The sequence below is a fragment of the Cervus canadensis genome, chromosome 22, assembly GCF_019320065.1.
Source record: "Cervus canadensis isolate Bull #8, Minnesota chromosome 22, ASM1932006v1, whole genome shotgun sequence".
Classification (NCBI taxonomy): Eukaryota; Metazoa; Chordata; class Mammalia; order Artiodactyla; family Cervidae; genus Cervus; species Cervus canadensis.
Window position 1 is genome coordinate 8,096,472 of NC_057407.1, and position 14,772 is coordinate 8,111,243.

Genomic DNA, 14,772 nt, shown 5'->3' on the forward strand with positions numbered 1-14,772 from the left:
TTCGTATTTATAAAAGGACAGATTTCATAAGGCTTAAGGCTGAGTTCATGCTGAACTGTAAGTGATCGAAGAGAGTAGCATGGGTAAGAGCTCAAATGGGTAAACGAGAGCTGAAACCACACCATACTTAAAGAAGGGTCTCAACACAGTAAATCACAAATGCAAAAATAAGCGCAGCGCACAAACAACCGACTGCTCGTCCTGCTCAGCGTGAGGCCAGCTCCCTGTAGGCCCAATGGTGGGCGTAATGGGGGAGGTTTGCAGCCACAGAACTGGGAACTGAGAGGGCCAGGTGTCCAGTTTGCTACCAGTCTGTATTCCTGGCTTATCTGGTTGTTCACCTCTGGTAGAAGAAAGGAGGAACAGAAAGAGTGGCTAGGTAGTAACCTATTCTCACAGAGTCCACAAGACCTGGATCCCAGATCCAAATCACTTACAATCAAAATTTACCACATCTCTCCTAGGCTCACCCTGTTATTCACTTCTGTTTTATCCAAGACCCAGACTGGGTTCTCTGCAAAGAAAACCCTGCACATCATGCTACATACTTGAACAAACAATTATATACATATTAGATGTAACAGTTCCAGAACTCTGTTTTTTTCTTTTGGCCAAAGAAACAGGCGTTTAAAACTAGGCCTAGTTCAGAAACAATAATAAAACTGATATGAATTAGCTCCATATAAAGTTGTTTTACTGGAACAAATAATTTATGTTCAGTCATTTTTGATGAGAACTTGCTAGAGTACCCTGGCTTTCCAATTAATTTTATTTTAACTAATTTCTAGTTAATCCAATAAATTAATTTCCAACTATTTTCAACATTCATTTTTTTCCTTACATAGACTCTTCAAATGTAGACTCACGTTTGTTACGCAAAGGATTTTTGTTTTTAATGTAAAGACCACTTGAATGATTAAGTTTACTATTGTGATATACTTTTGCAAGCAAGGAAAAAGGGGATATCTGTGTATTGGTTTGGCTGACATCTCTGGTCAAAGTTTAAAAGACATTATTTATAGAAACACTTATAATTGGCTGACAGAGAGAGAGCATTCCATTTTTCAAAAGTACATACAGCTAGAAAAGTAGGTAATTCAACTGCAAGTTTATGGAATTCTAAACCTGGGTAACTCAGGTTAAAATGAACAGAAATGTTCTCTTACCTTTAGGTCTTTCCAACTGTCCAGGAGCTTGGTGGCCAAATCACTTATATCTACTGTTTTGTCTGGTGGTTCCTGACTCCTCTCACTCTCCACATCAGACACACCCTCCTCTTCATCTTGGGATGGTGTTTCCTCAGCAATAGGTTCGTCGAGTTTTGTGCCACTGCTCTCTTTATGCTCTAATTCAGTGTCAGCCTCTGGTTCAGACGTGGGGAGCTTACTGGCCTCCAGAGCAATTTCACTATCAACTTTAGTGTCGGGCAGCTGTTGTGTGAGTAGCTGTTGCGGCTGTAACTCTTCCTCTTCTTCTATGGGGACATTCTCTAACTGGTCAAGGTCCTCTTTGCCATCCTTGCCTTCTAGCTCACTGGTAGCATCAGAGATTGCACTGTCCATGCTATTTTCACTTATAATTTTAAGTCTGCGAAACATGAGCTTCTTGGGGGTGTCTGTGTCAGCTTCTGTGCTCAACTTGGTGGAAGGATCAGGTGTGTTGAGCGGTGTGTGAGCACGTGATGTATTTTCACTAGAATACCCATCTCCTTCACTCAGCTGAGGGATAGCAGTCTTGGTTTGAGACCAACGTTGAATAATAGGAAGTACTTTGCTTTCCTCCAACATATTTTTAGTAGGAATAGGTAAATGTTCCAGAGTCTTTATAATCTAATTAAACACAATAAAAAAAAAGAATCACATTGTACAGTTGACTTTTCATGAGCCTCAGATCAACTCTGTAGAAACAGTGGTTTTTACTGTTTTATTAAATCAAGATCTAAGTCTTATAATCACAGACAGATTTAAATGTCATAACATTACTTTCTTCTAGTATGGAAGGAAAGGTGTTTTATTTTTTAGTATTTTTCGGCTACACCATAAGGCATATGAGATCTGACCAGGGATCAAACCTGTGACTCTGAGTGGAAGCTCAGAGTCTTAAGCACTGAACTGCCAGTGAAGTCCTGAAAAAGTGTTTTAATAAGACTGACCAGCAAAAATATAATGTGGAGCAGGTGATTGCTCACATATTATTAGGACTAATTTGATTAATATCCTCCACCAGTAGTTCTCAAACCCAAATAGATTTTTTTTTTTTTAATCTTAAATATCAACACTACTGGACCTCACCTTAGGTATGTTTTTCTAAAAAATTTCCCAAGTGACTATGATAAAGGCTTGGGAACTATGCAACAAAAAATATACACTTAAATGTCTTATATACACACAAAAACACAGATATTACTTAACTTCCTTAGTCTTTGACAAACAGCTGTATAGCAAAGAGATTCTCTCTTCATTCCAAGATAATCATCCACCCCCAATCTCTGAAATTCAAGAATTCTTTCCAAAGTATTTCCCCACTGTATTTTTTTTTTTCCCCCACTGTATTTTTATAGAAACCCCAAGGCTTCCCCAATTCCTATTTATTGCTGAATCTCTTGAGAGAAGGATGAGGCAAAGCAATCACTCAATTCACCACTCTCATATTTCTGTTTTTAAAAGTATATTATTAAATGATTTGGGGATTATATTAGAACTTATGATTAAAAAGAACTACATTTAAACCGGTTAGAAAATATTGTGTGGAAAGGTATAAATATAACAAGTCTACTAATGCCATCAATGAACATTTATTTAGATCTTTAAAAACACTTAATTACTCCCAAAATGTTCTTACTCTTGTCATCAAAACTCAGCTCTTAACTAATTTTTTAGAACCCCAGAATTCAAATTCCATATAGCTTCCTAACTTTTAAAAACTATGGTTTTAGCAACACACTGGCTCTTTCAGGTAACAATGATGTTACTGTATCTTGCTCTTGCAGTTCCCAACTATGCAGTACTAAACTTTAAAAGACACCCTAGGGAAAACCACTGGGCAAACTCACTTCAAGGAAGGTGTGTGTAAAGTTACAGTTACAGAAATGATACTGAGATGATAAAGTTTATGCAATTATTTAATATGGGTGATAATTACAGAGCTAAATTCATTATCCACCTGGCTTCCCAGGTGGCTCAGTGGTAAAGAATCCACCTGTAATGTAGGAAACACGGGTGGTTTCAATCCCAGGGTTGGAAAGATACCCTGGAGAAGGAAATCACAACCCACTCCAAAATTCTTGCCTGGGAAATTCCATGGACAAGAGGAGCCTGGAGAGCTACAGTTCATAGGGTCTCAATGAGTTGGACATGACTTAGGAACTAAACAACAACAAATTCATTATCACTGATATTATCACAATGCCCTCAACCTAAATAATAAATTTAGTTGTTTTAAGAAACAGCAGGTTGAACGTGAACTGACCTCTTCCTGAAGCTTCTGGTTACTTTCCCGGCCATCACCTAGTTCTGCCATCCAGATCCACAACAAAGACAGCCCGTGACGTTCCAGAAAGGACTTCAGACAAGACTGTGAGTGTGTGTTCTTCCATGGGGGAAGGGAAGCAGGATGCAGGGTATTGGGGGTTGGAGGAAGGAGACAAATAATACCAGAGACAGCATTAAAAAGGGCCCATCAAGAGGACTGAAAAGTTTGTTTATATTCAAAAAGAAACCTAGAAATTCTGTTTTGATTAACTCAATTAGAATTGTGCAATTAATAAATGCTTTAGAGTAAGATTATAATCTCTTTTGATACCTAAAATGTCAACCTGGACTTTACTAAAGTTCAATTCTGCAGGATTAAGAAAAAAACTACATTCACCATTTTTACTGGAAAAACTAAAACTACATAAAAAAATTTATGATCCAACTTCTTGTGCAATATTTAATAAACTGGAATAAATATATTCCTGTTAAAATTCCTTGCTTTGAGATCACGTGGTAAAAATGGCCTTGGCATGCTAATAATCAAGTGAGGAGGGGAGACCTCTATCAAGAACTATTACACACACACACAGAAAAAAAATCTCACCATGTTCTTTGACTAGAGAGAAAACAGTATCTACTAATAAGAGTAAATGATGCTAAACTCTTAAGACATTTTTAAGAGTACAAGTTTTCAATGTCATATAGAACTCACAAAACCATTCTAAAAATAAGAGTAACTCTTATTAGAATTATTCCTTTTCATCATTCTGGATTGTAGTTTAAATGTCCCACCTCAAATTCAGAAATAAATTAATATCAAAGTGTTCACCTGTATGAGCTTGAGACAGGTAAGCTTCTGTTCCAAAGTTTCAATTCTAACCATTAGCCGGGATAAGCTGAGCACCTGGTTTTTATCAGACAGACCCTCGCCATTCTCCATCAAAGCTTCTAGCTCCCCATCCACCTGCCACAGCAAGGGAAAAAATCTGGTTATAAGACAAGAACAATAAAAAAAACTCCAACTAATCTAATAATGAATCTGAAAAGATGCTCAACCTCACCAGGAACAAGGAAAACACAATTAAGACCACAGTAAGAAACCATGTTATACCCACTGTAAGAAGTCTGGTAATATCAAGTCTAGGCAAAGACGTGGATCAAAATGAACTTTAAATTAAAAAAATTAATTTTTATACACTAATAATGAAAACAAACTGGTATGATCAATTTGAAAAGCTTCATTCACTCATCAAATACTTATCAAGCACTTATATGTCAAGTACAGTTTTAGGTGCTGAAGACACTGCAAGAAAGCAAAACAAAAAAATCTGCCTTTACGGGAGGAAAAAAAATTGTATCAGGTGAAAAGTAGGTCAGGAAAAAAATAAAGCATTAGCTTGAAAAATGAAAATATTTGTATCCTCCATGCCTAGCAGTTGCACACCTATGAATAAACCCAAAAGAACCTTCTGCACTTATGCATCTGAGAATCAGAAGAATGTTCACTGAAAAGCCATTCATAAGAGCAAAACACTGCCAACAACCCAAATGCCCATGGCCAGGTTAGATAAACTGGCACGTTCACATACTGAAATATACCATAATGAAAGGAATCAAGTGCAGCCAAATGCAACACAATTTATCAATATTTGTAAATTCTTATTCTTTGTTAATACTTTAGTATTTTGGGATATGAACTATCTTTAGTGGGCCCAGGCACCATTTTTAATACATTCTGATAAAATATAATATACATATAGAAAAGTACTAGGTTGGTGCAAACATAATTGTGGTTTTGGATCACGAATTTTAAATCATCATAACTAGGCTCAAACATCTTAATTAATGAAAATAGGAACCATTACAATCAACACATCTTTGCCAACGAGAAATAAGTCTGTTTATTCCTATAGCATAAAAGTCCATGCTTAAGGATTCGACAAACTCTTGGAAAGCATTTTCTGCCTGATGCTGGTTGTGGAACCATTTTCCCTGCAAAAAGTTGCCAAGATGCTTGAAGGAGTGGTAGCTGCTTGACGGAGTAGTAGCTGCTTGACAAGAGGTCAGGTGAACATGGCAGATAAGGTAAAATTCCACAACCCATTCATTCAACTTTTGAAGTGTTGGTTGTGCGACGTGCAGTTGGGCCTTGTCATGCAGAAGAATTGGGTCCTTTCTGTTGACAAATGCCAGCTGCAGGCGTTGCAGTTTTCAGGGCAACTCATTGACCTGCTGAGCATACCTCTGAGATAGAATAGTTTTGCCGGGATTCAGAAAGCTGAAGTGGATCAGATCAGCAGCAGACCACCAAAGAGTGACCATGATCTTTTTTTGGTGCAAGTTTTGGCTCTGCGAAGTGCTTTGGCGCTTCTTCTCAGTCCAGCCACTGAGCTGGTATTTGCCGGTCATTGTAGAAAATTCACTTTTCGTTGCGTGTCACAATCCGACAGAGAAATAGTTTGTTGTTGCGTGAAGATGACATTTCAAAATGACGATTTTGTTGATCTAGGGTCAGCTCATGAGGCATCCACTTATTGAGCTTTTTCACCTTTCCAATTTGCTTCAAATGCCAAATGGCTACAGAATGGTCAACGTTGAGTTCTTCAGCAACTTCTCATGTAGTTGTAAGAGAATCAGCTTCAATGATTACTCTCAACTGATCCTTATCAACTTCCACTGACCGGTCACTATGCTGCTCATTTTCAGGGCTCTCGTCTCCTTTGCAAAACTTCTTGAACCATTCCTGCATTGCTCATTAGCAGTTCCTGGGCCAAATGCGTTGCAAGTTGTCTCTGCTGCTTTATGACCCATTTTGAACTTGGATTTAAAAAAAATTGCTTGAATTTGCTTTTTGTCTAAAATCATTTCCATAGTCTAAAATAAACAGCAAGCAATAAGTCATCAGCAAAAAAAAAAGTGAGAAACGCTCATTAAAATGATGTATAACATAACCACATTTATTTAAGAATGTATCCCAATATCAAACAGCAAAACTGCAATTACTTTTGCACCAACCTAAGACAGAAACAATTAGCAACTAAATAGGTAAACAAGCAGTGGAGCAACATCCATGGCAACCAACACTCAGGTGAAAGGGTAGGATGGGGTGATGGGGAGAACACTGCCAGTGTTCCTAAAGGGCTGTGCGTGCCGCTTCCTTGTTACAATACCTTCTCTTCTCCTCTCTAGAGATGTCTCCTAACTTTTTAGGAAATAGTTCACTGATTTTTAAAATAGGTTTACTTCATATATATAAATCACTAAATATTATAATTTTGTCTATTTTTAACTTATTGGAAATGAAATCACACTGGAAAAAATTTTTGTACCATGATTCTTTCGCAATCAACTTTACATTTTAAGAGTCAATGCTGCTGCATGTAGCCATATTATTTTCATGACTAGTTTTTTCATCACATGACTACATTTTAAATTAGTCATACTAATGTTAATGAGAATTTGAGTTGTTTCACTTTTTCTAATATAAGCAGTGCTGCTGTGGCTCCTATGTGCATTTTAAACAAATCTCTCTGGTTATAGGCCTAGGAGTGCAACTGCTGGCTCAAACAGTATATGTACATTCACCTTTAGTAATAATACCGAAGTGTTTTCAAAACTGACTAAATCTATTTACACCTTCAACACTAGTTTATGAGATCTGTTGTTCCTGTGTATCATCAGAATTAATTTTTACTGATCTAGTGAGTACCCAAAAAACACCTGAGAGTAGTTTTAATTTGTACTCCTCTGATTACTACTGAGATTGAACACATTTTCATATGTTTACTGGCTATCTGGAATACTGAAGTGTCTGTGGAAATTGTTTATTTTTCTTTTGGGGCTATTTTTTATTATTATTATTGATTAGATGGAGTTCTCTATATATTCTGGACACTATGATTTGATCGTTAGCTGCTGAAAACAACTATTTCCTCTCTTACGTGGCTTTTTACACTCTTTATTGTGTAAATTAGCTATTGTTCATTTGTTTCACAAGCTCAAAAGAGATTAAGTTTCAGACTATTTTCTGTTTATACTTTACAAACTACAAATCACAAATAACATCAGATAATAACAGGTATTTATTATACTTCCATCAACTAAGTATTTAATTAAGTAGTACTAGTTTATGACACACCCAAAGAAGGCAATCATTTGTTCTGGAAGAGCTTAGTTTTGTTAAGCAGATAAACTATATGTATATAGCTGCAATCATAAGAGCAAGGAATAAGAACTGTTCACCAATTAAGGACTAATATGGGGGAGACAGGTACAGACTACAGTGCCATTAACACATCCTCGTTAACAGTTAAAATACACAAAACCATATTTGAGACTGCTCCTCTCTTTCCCTCTCCTTGGTATCCCCTATCCAAAAGAATTCCAAAAACTAACACTTGGGAATTTCTTTCTCTTTCTCTTTTTTTGGGGGTGGGGAGGGGCGGGGAGGGGGTGACGTTTATACCATGTGGTTTGCAGGGTCTTAGTTCCCAACCAGGGCTAGAACCCAGGGCTGTGACAGTGAAAGCACTGAGTCCTAACCACACTGCACTGCCAGGGAACGCCCTAACATGTGGAAATTTCAAGGGGGGCTATTTTTGTGATTCTATTCAATTGTACCTGACCAGATTTCAGAATCGAATAGGGCATTCAGCCAGAATTTCAGTAAGAGACAAACCAACCAAAAGTGGAGTGAAGCTCTTCATGAGAGTCAAGGACAGATTACCTTTTTGGGATTCAGATTCATTCTGGGTCATTCCTCTACCAGGGTAAAGTTTCATCCAAAACATTTCTGTTCGAGAATAGCTTCAAATTCACATCTGGAGCAACCTATGACTTAAACCCACCAAATGACCAGATTCACGTTACATCTAATTTAGTCTACAGTAACATGAAACACTGATATGCACACACTACTATAAGAATAAAAACAAGCAAGCAAAAACCAGGAATACCTACATCTCAGTCCCTTGGAGTTGGTCCTGAATCTTATCAGGAAGGCAGAAAGTCATCTGCTATCATTATGATGCCAGCATAATACCACCCAAGAAACCATCACATTATAAGAACACTCCCCACCAACAAGACAATTTTTAATGCAAGTTTGGAAACACAAAATAGCCAAATGAAAGCCTCTATGTAGATTTTAGCTTAGGTCAACATGTTTAATGACTGTTTTGTGGTTGTTCTGGTAAACTATCAATTCTATGAAATAAGCCTTAATAATAAAAGTAATAAATGAAGTTTTAAAAAAATTTCCTGTTAACAGTAAAGTCCAGAGGCTAAAAGGCTATAACCAAGTGACCCACTTCCATGGATACACTTTAGAGAAACATATAAAGAAGAGACATGTGCAAAGACTTTAATTGTGACATGAGGAGCAAAAAATTGAAAACGCAAGTGTTCATGAGTACAAATATATATAAATGAACAGTTATATGATGAGAGTTTACCACAGTTAAATGTGTGTGTATATGTCTCAACATGGATCAAATTTTAAAATAAGAGTAAAAACAAATTGCAGAAATATATATATATCATTTCTAAAACTACACAAAGGAACTCAGTACGGTTAAGAGCAAAGAAAAGAACTAGGTAAGCTCTTTTCTATTGCCTACCGCATGACCTTGTAACATCTCTGTGCCTCAGTGTTCTCCTCTGTAAGAGGGAAAATCTTTGTTCCTAACTTAAAACTTTTTGTGAGAATCAAATGAGTTAATGTGTCAGGTAATCAGAAGAGTGCTTAGCACACAGTTACAACACGTATGCTCTCTAAAACAGAGCTGAATGACAATACTCTAAACAGCAGTTGTTCATCCTGGGTGTTACAAGCATGGATGTTTCTTATAAACTTTCCTTTTTTATGTTTTTTAAATGGCCCTTTCCAATGCTTTCTGCTATCTAAATCTTCTTATAGAATTCAGATTCTCAATTCATTCTCTCCAATTAATTTGGACTTACTGAAATCACCTTTTAACTATTATCCCGTCCCTGTCTTATGTCTGTTGTCTGCTCATCTAAGTAGTAAGATGGCTGTCACCTATGATTCTTAGTACTATGGGTTTCTGAAAAGCCTAGGAATGAGCTAGCTGAAAGAATCACAGATAGATTTGCTGGCTGACACTTGAGGCTCCCTGGCTCCTTCACCCAGCCCTCCTTGAAGATTCGCAGGTCTAGGGTTAGGTCCCAAAACGTGCATCTTTAGGACAGACCCTGCAGGTGGTTCTGAGGTGAAGAAACACTGCTCCCACAAAGGGATCCTCAGAAAAAGACACGGGAGGTTTGAAAAACAACACAAAATTCTTGTCCCAGTTAAGAGCCCCTTCAATAGCAAGATACCACTCACCTCCACTGGTGTCTCCGGTGTGAACTGAGGTAGAAAAAAGGCTATCAACCACTGGTATACTGGATTAAATAAAAAGACCCTATCCCTTTCTCACTCCTGACTCACCTGTTACTTCTCAAAACTCACCTTATGCTCCCAAAGAGGATTAGAGATTTTAAGAACACTTGCAAACAAATGAAAAAACTAGTATAAAAGATTAGGAAAGATCAGACTTATGTGAGCAGATTAACATGACAGATTAACAAGTTACTTATATGTAGGATTACAAATTTTACAGGCTTTTAAAAACTATTAGCCCACGTGTTTTCAAGATGACTTCAACAGTTCTTAGTATTCAAGTGTAATCTCTATGAACTAAAAATAGCAACCGTACTTTTCCAAAATTATCTCATCTAACCCTTTCTCTGGTTGTCATTTAACTTTTCAAAATTCAATAAGGAAAGTTACTTCCTTCTTGAAATGTGTATGGTGAAAGTTGAAAGAAGAACGGAACACTTACGGAATCCTTCTTACGAGAGCGTTCTTTCTTCATTTTCCCTCCTGCTGCTCTGATGCTGACTCTGTTCTCTCCTCCCAGGTAACCCCGGCAGTTAGCTGACCCACAGAAACACTTCTGTGCTTCTTTCCTGTGCAAGGAACATATGAAAGACATCTGCTATGTGAAGGTAAACCATAAAAAATGTTGACAGTAGTATAGCAATTACATACAAGAGAGAAGTCAATCCAATCTAAAGAAAAAAACCAGTTATTTCAAGAGATACCAACAAATCTGATACTAGTTAGTGGAAATGCCTGAAAATTGCTCTTAAAAAAATCCATTTTTTCCCAATCTTCTTTTATTAGCTAGACAAAACTAGCCAAGAAGTTAGTAAGTAATTTCTCCATTTATGAGAGTTCCTACTAATATATGAAAATAAGAAATCATGTATCTATTTGGGCTAAGAACAAAATAGCTTAAATCAGTATCTATTACTTATAGGTGAATATTTAACTGGCACACAGAACAAAATGTATTATTATGAATAGATATATAGATATAAAATGCATAGGACACTTAGGAAACACGTAGCTATTAAAAGTTATCATTACTTAAGGATGAGACAGTACTAACACATATAGTAATAAATATATGTAACCATGGAGTGAAGGAAAAGTGGAAGAAAGAACAGGCCTAAGTCTACAGCCCTGGGTATAAATCACCTCTGCCAGCTATTTACTTGGCAACCAGAGCTACCCAAGGAAAACGTGAAGGACTATTCCAAAAGCAAACTGATAGATCTTAGTATTTAACAGTAACAATCAGAGGCAGAAAAATATTTGATAAATACAGCCAGGAATCACAAACAGATCTAATTTCCAGTTTCCCTTCTTTCAAAGGGGACAGTACAAATACAAGAGAAAAAAAAAAAAAAGGAGCCCTATGTGGAACTTGGTCAATCTCAGCATATCTATTGCCTAAATCAATTAGTTCATTAGGTGTTGCAAAATGGTGATACCATCACTACCTCATTTATTAGCTAAAATATCTCTATAAAGAATTCCTCTCACCAATTGCTTGAATCTGAAATAGAATTCACTTAAGAAAGGAAGGATAAATGCTTGATTTTTTTCCCTCTTTCATTTTTTAAATCAGTGGTTACTAGTAGGGGGAGATAAAGGGGAAGGGGCAAAAGATGGATAGGGCATTAAGAGGTACTAACTATTATGCATAAAATAAATAGGCTACAAGGGCTTCCTGGTGGCTCAGTGGTAAAGACTCCACCTGCCAATGCAGGAGATGTGGGTTTGATCCCTGGGTCGGGAAGATCCCCTGGAGGAGGACATGGCAACCCACTCCAGTATTCCTGCCTAGAGAATCCCACGGACAGAGGATCCTGGTGGGCTACAGTCCATAGGGTAGCAAAGAGTCAGACATGACTGAAGTGATTTAACACATGTTGTACACACGTAATTTTGTACTATTGCACATCAACTATATTTCAATTTAAAAAACCATAGTTTTCAAAATCACGAATTGGTTCCTTTCAATTATGACTAATGCAGTTTTAAAGTATCATTAAACTCATGGATTTTATATACTGTGTTTCAAACCACTGGTCGTTATTATTCTTATTGATGCTTAAGTCTAAATAAAAACTCTGCCACTTTCAGTAAGTGAGATTCTATTCAAGTTAGTCCTGAATCCTCTGGACATGACCCTCATAATCTTTTATAACTGGTTTTCTGGCATGAGGAGATAATCCAGAGTCATCTTGTTCAATACCTGTCACAAACTTCACACTCTTCTTTTAGTGGGGTTTTATAAAACCACAATATAAATGCAAGGGGTATTCAGTGCTATTGTATCAGTTTTTGGTAGATAGAACTAGGTAACAAAAATATTTTTTCAGAGTATGATATGATATTGAGACAGGATTAGTCATGAGCTGATAATTGACAGATGAATTATGGCTAGGCAGGGATTTATTGTTCTCTTTATACACATCTACGCCCTGTTGACATTTCTATAACAAAAAGTTTTAAAATTACATTAGAAACATAATTATATAAATGAGGTTCAGAGGAACATGTAGTTCCTGTACAATATCCCTTAATGGCCTGATGTGACATGCAAAAAGAAAATACTAAAACTAAAAGAGAACACTATAGATAAGAACTAAAAGTACATATAACTTCTAGTAATTCACACCTAAGTTTTAGACTCCTACATCTAAACAGTATTTCCCCATCAGAAACAGCAAAACAGAGCAGAATCAATACTTACCCATATCTTTGGAACTGATAGTCAAATGTTAACTCTGAGCCTGAAGGAACCAGTTTGGTGGTAAAAAACCCAACTCTCAGTTGTCCGTTCACAGTCCACTAAGGTGTTGTTTTTAAAAGAAAATAAATTAGTGACTGGTTAATCTGTGTGTGTGTGTGTTTTTTAAAGATCATCATTATCTGCCTTAATTATGTTATGTATGTGTCTCTTTGGACAATAAATGCTTTTCCAAAGAGCAATGGAAGAATTAAAAAAAAAAAAGAAGTATCAATCTTATTTAATGAGCTACCAGTTGAGTATCATCTATAATTTATCTCTAATAAAAGTAACTGCTATTTTAAGTTATTTTAAAACACATTTCCATACAATAAGGATTCACTTGTACTATAAACAGGCATATAGGGAACGTTTGGTATCACTGAGTACCCGACAAATTTGTATTACTTTATACTATGTAAAAAGTAACTATCTTCTAAGATAAGATAGGGCGTGGAAACAGGAAAACAATAATGCCACAAGTTTAACTACATGAAGCAGTGGTTATAATGCTGAGCGTACAGAAAATGAAGCAGCAGAAAAGAGCAAAAAACTCGACAATTAAAATAGGGGTAAATATACCAGAAATGGACCTTGTAATTCCAAAATATCTAAGATGTAAGTTGACTGGAGAACTCCTGTCCAGACCATTTGAACATGTTACTGATGAAAAACCCAGGCTTGAAGAGGTGAAGGGACACAGTAAAACTAGTCTCATGGCTAGACATGTGGCTACCAGCTGCAGTCAAAACTAGAACCAGAATTTAATTAAATAATTCCACACTGGGTTCTCCTATTCATTATATGTTTCGGCTCTTGGGAGAGCTACATCTATTAGTACAGTGATCAAACAGCAAAAAATATCCAAGAGTCAAAACCACTATTTCAATATGAGAGGAAATTATTGATATATTTTTCTAGGGAGTGGATCCATCACTTTCTCAACCTAAAACAGAACCACAATATTCTAATGCGTATATGTGTATGTGTGTGTATATACACACACATACACATATATGTACATATACGCATGTGTGTGTGTGTGTTTTTCCTAAGCTGAAACCACAAATCAGAGGGTATGGAGATCATTAATTATCTCAAAATGTTTTATTATCAAATTCAGTAAATGGATTTATCAAGTGCGTCAACTATGTGCCAGGCACAGGGACCTAAAGGTAACCAAGACCTAAAGTCTGGCCTTGTTGAGGGTGAGAAGTATACCTACATGCACACCACAGATTGTCTTTCTCATCTGCAGCCGTTCAGTCCCTTACAAATATTAAAACCACCAAATCTGGCACCTGGCTAAGACTGATATATAACTGATATAAAATCTGAATACTACACATTGGACTTCATCAAAATTAAAATTTGGTTTTTCATTTTGGCACCTTAACAATATATTAAACTTATAGGCAAAGAGATGTGACAATGAAATGCAATTGGAGCTCCTGGATGGGATCCCAGACCAGAAAAATGACAGATGGCAAAATTTAAGCAAGGTCTTTAAATGAGTTAATGGTTAATAGTATTCCTGGATTGGGTAACTGTACTATGGTTACATTCAGTAGACAGTTGGGGAAGCTAATGCAGGATAGCATATAGGAACTCAGTCCTCACTACTTATTATTCTATAAATCTAAACTTATTTTAAATAAATTTCAAGAACAGAGTAATAAAAAATGATTAAAAATAATATCCATGGGTATCTTTGATATAGATCTAAAATTAATAGTCAGAACAGCAGTTGTGAACAAATATTTCAAACTCTTAAATCTACCTCAACTTACTTTTTGAGTCTCACAGTTTGGTTCACAGCTGTGATTCATGAACCGGGAGCAATTTCCTTTCTGAGTGGCATCTATTATCTAGGGATAAGGATAATTTAAGAGTTAAAAATGAGACCTTAAATATATGTGCATAGGTACCACAGCTTCCTTATCCATTCGTCTGCTGATGGGCATCTAGGTTGCTTCCATGTCCTGGCTATTATAAACAGTGCTTCGATGAACATTGGGGTGCACGGGTCTCTTTCAGATCTGGTTTCCTCGGTGTGTATGCCCAGAAGTGGGACTGCTGGGTCATATGGCAGTTCTATTTCTAGTTTTTTAAGAAATCTCCACACTGTTCTCCATAGCGGCTGTACTAGTTTG

General features: G+C 36.6%; 1 protein-coding gene across 3 annotated transcripts in view; it reads right to left on the minus strand.

Annotated features, from left to right (window-relative positions):
• The window catches only part of SETD2 (SET domain containing 2, histone lysine methyltransferase), a 75,696-nt gene that overhangs the window by 26,631 nt on the left and 34,293 nt on the right, over window positions 1-14,772 (minus strand). For all 3 annotated transcript variants that reach the window (XM_043442994.1, XM_043442993.1, XM_043442992.1), the window contains exons 7-12: window positions 14,410-14,487; window positions 12,584-12,681; window positions 10,319-10,445; window positions 4,303-4,437; window positions 3,469-3,588; window positions 1,167-1,829 (exon numbers count right to left, since the gene is read on the minus strand). In XM_043442994.1, the coding sequence (XP_043298929.1) occupies window positions 1,167-1,829; window positions 3,469-3,588; window positions 4,303-4,437; window positions 10,319-10,445; window positions 12,584-12,681; window positions 14,410-14,487 (1,221 nt within the window). The remainder of the gene's footprint in view (window positions 1-1,166; window positions 1,830-3,468; window positions 3,589-4,302; window positions 4,438-10,318; window positions 10,446-12,583; window positions 12,682-14,409; window positions 14,488-14,772) is intronic.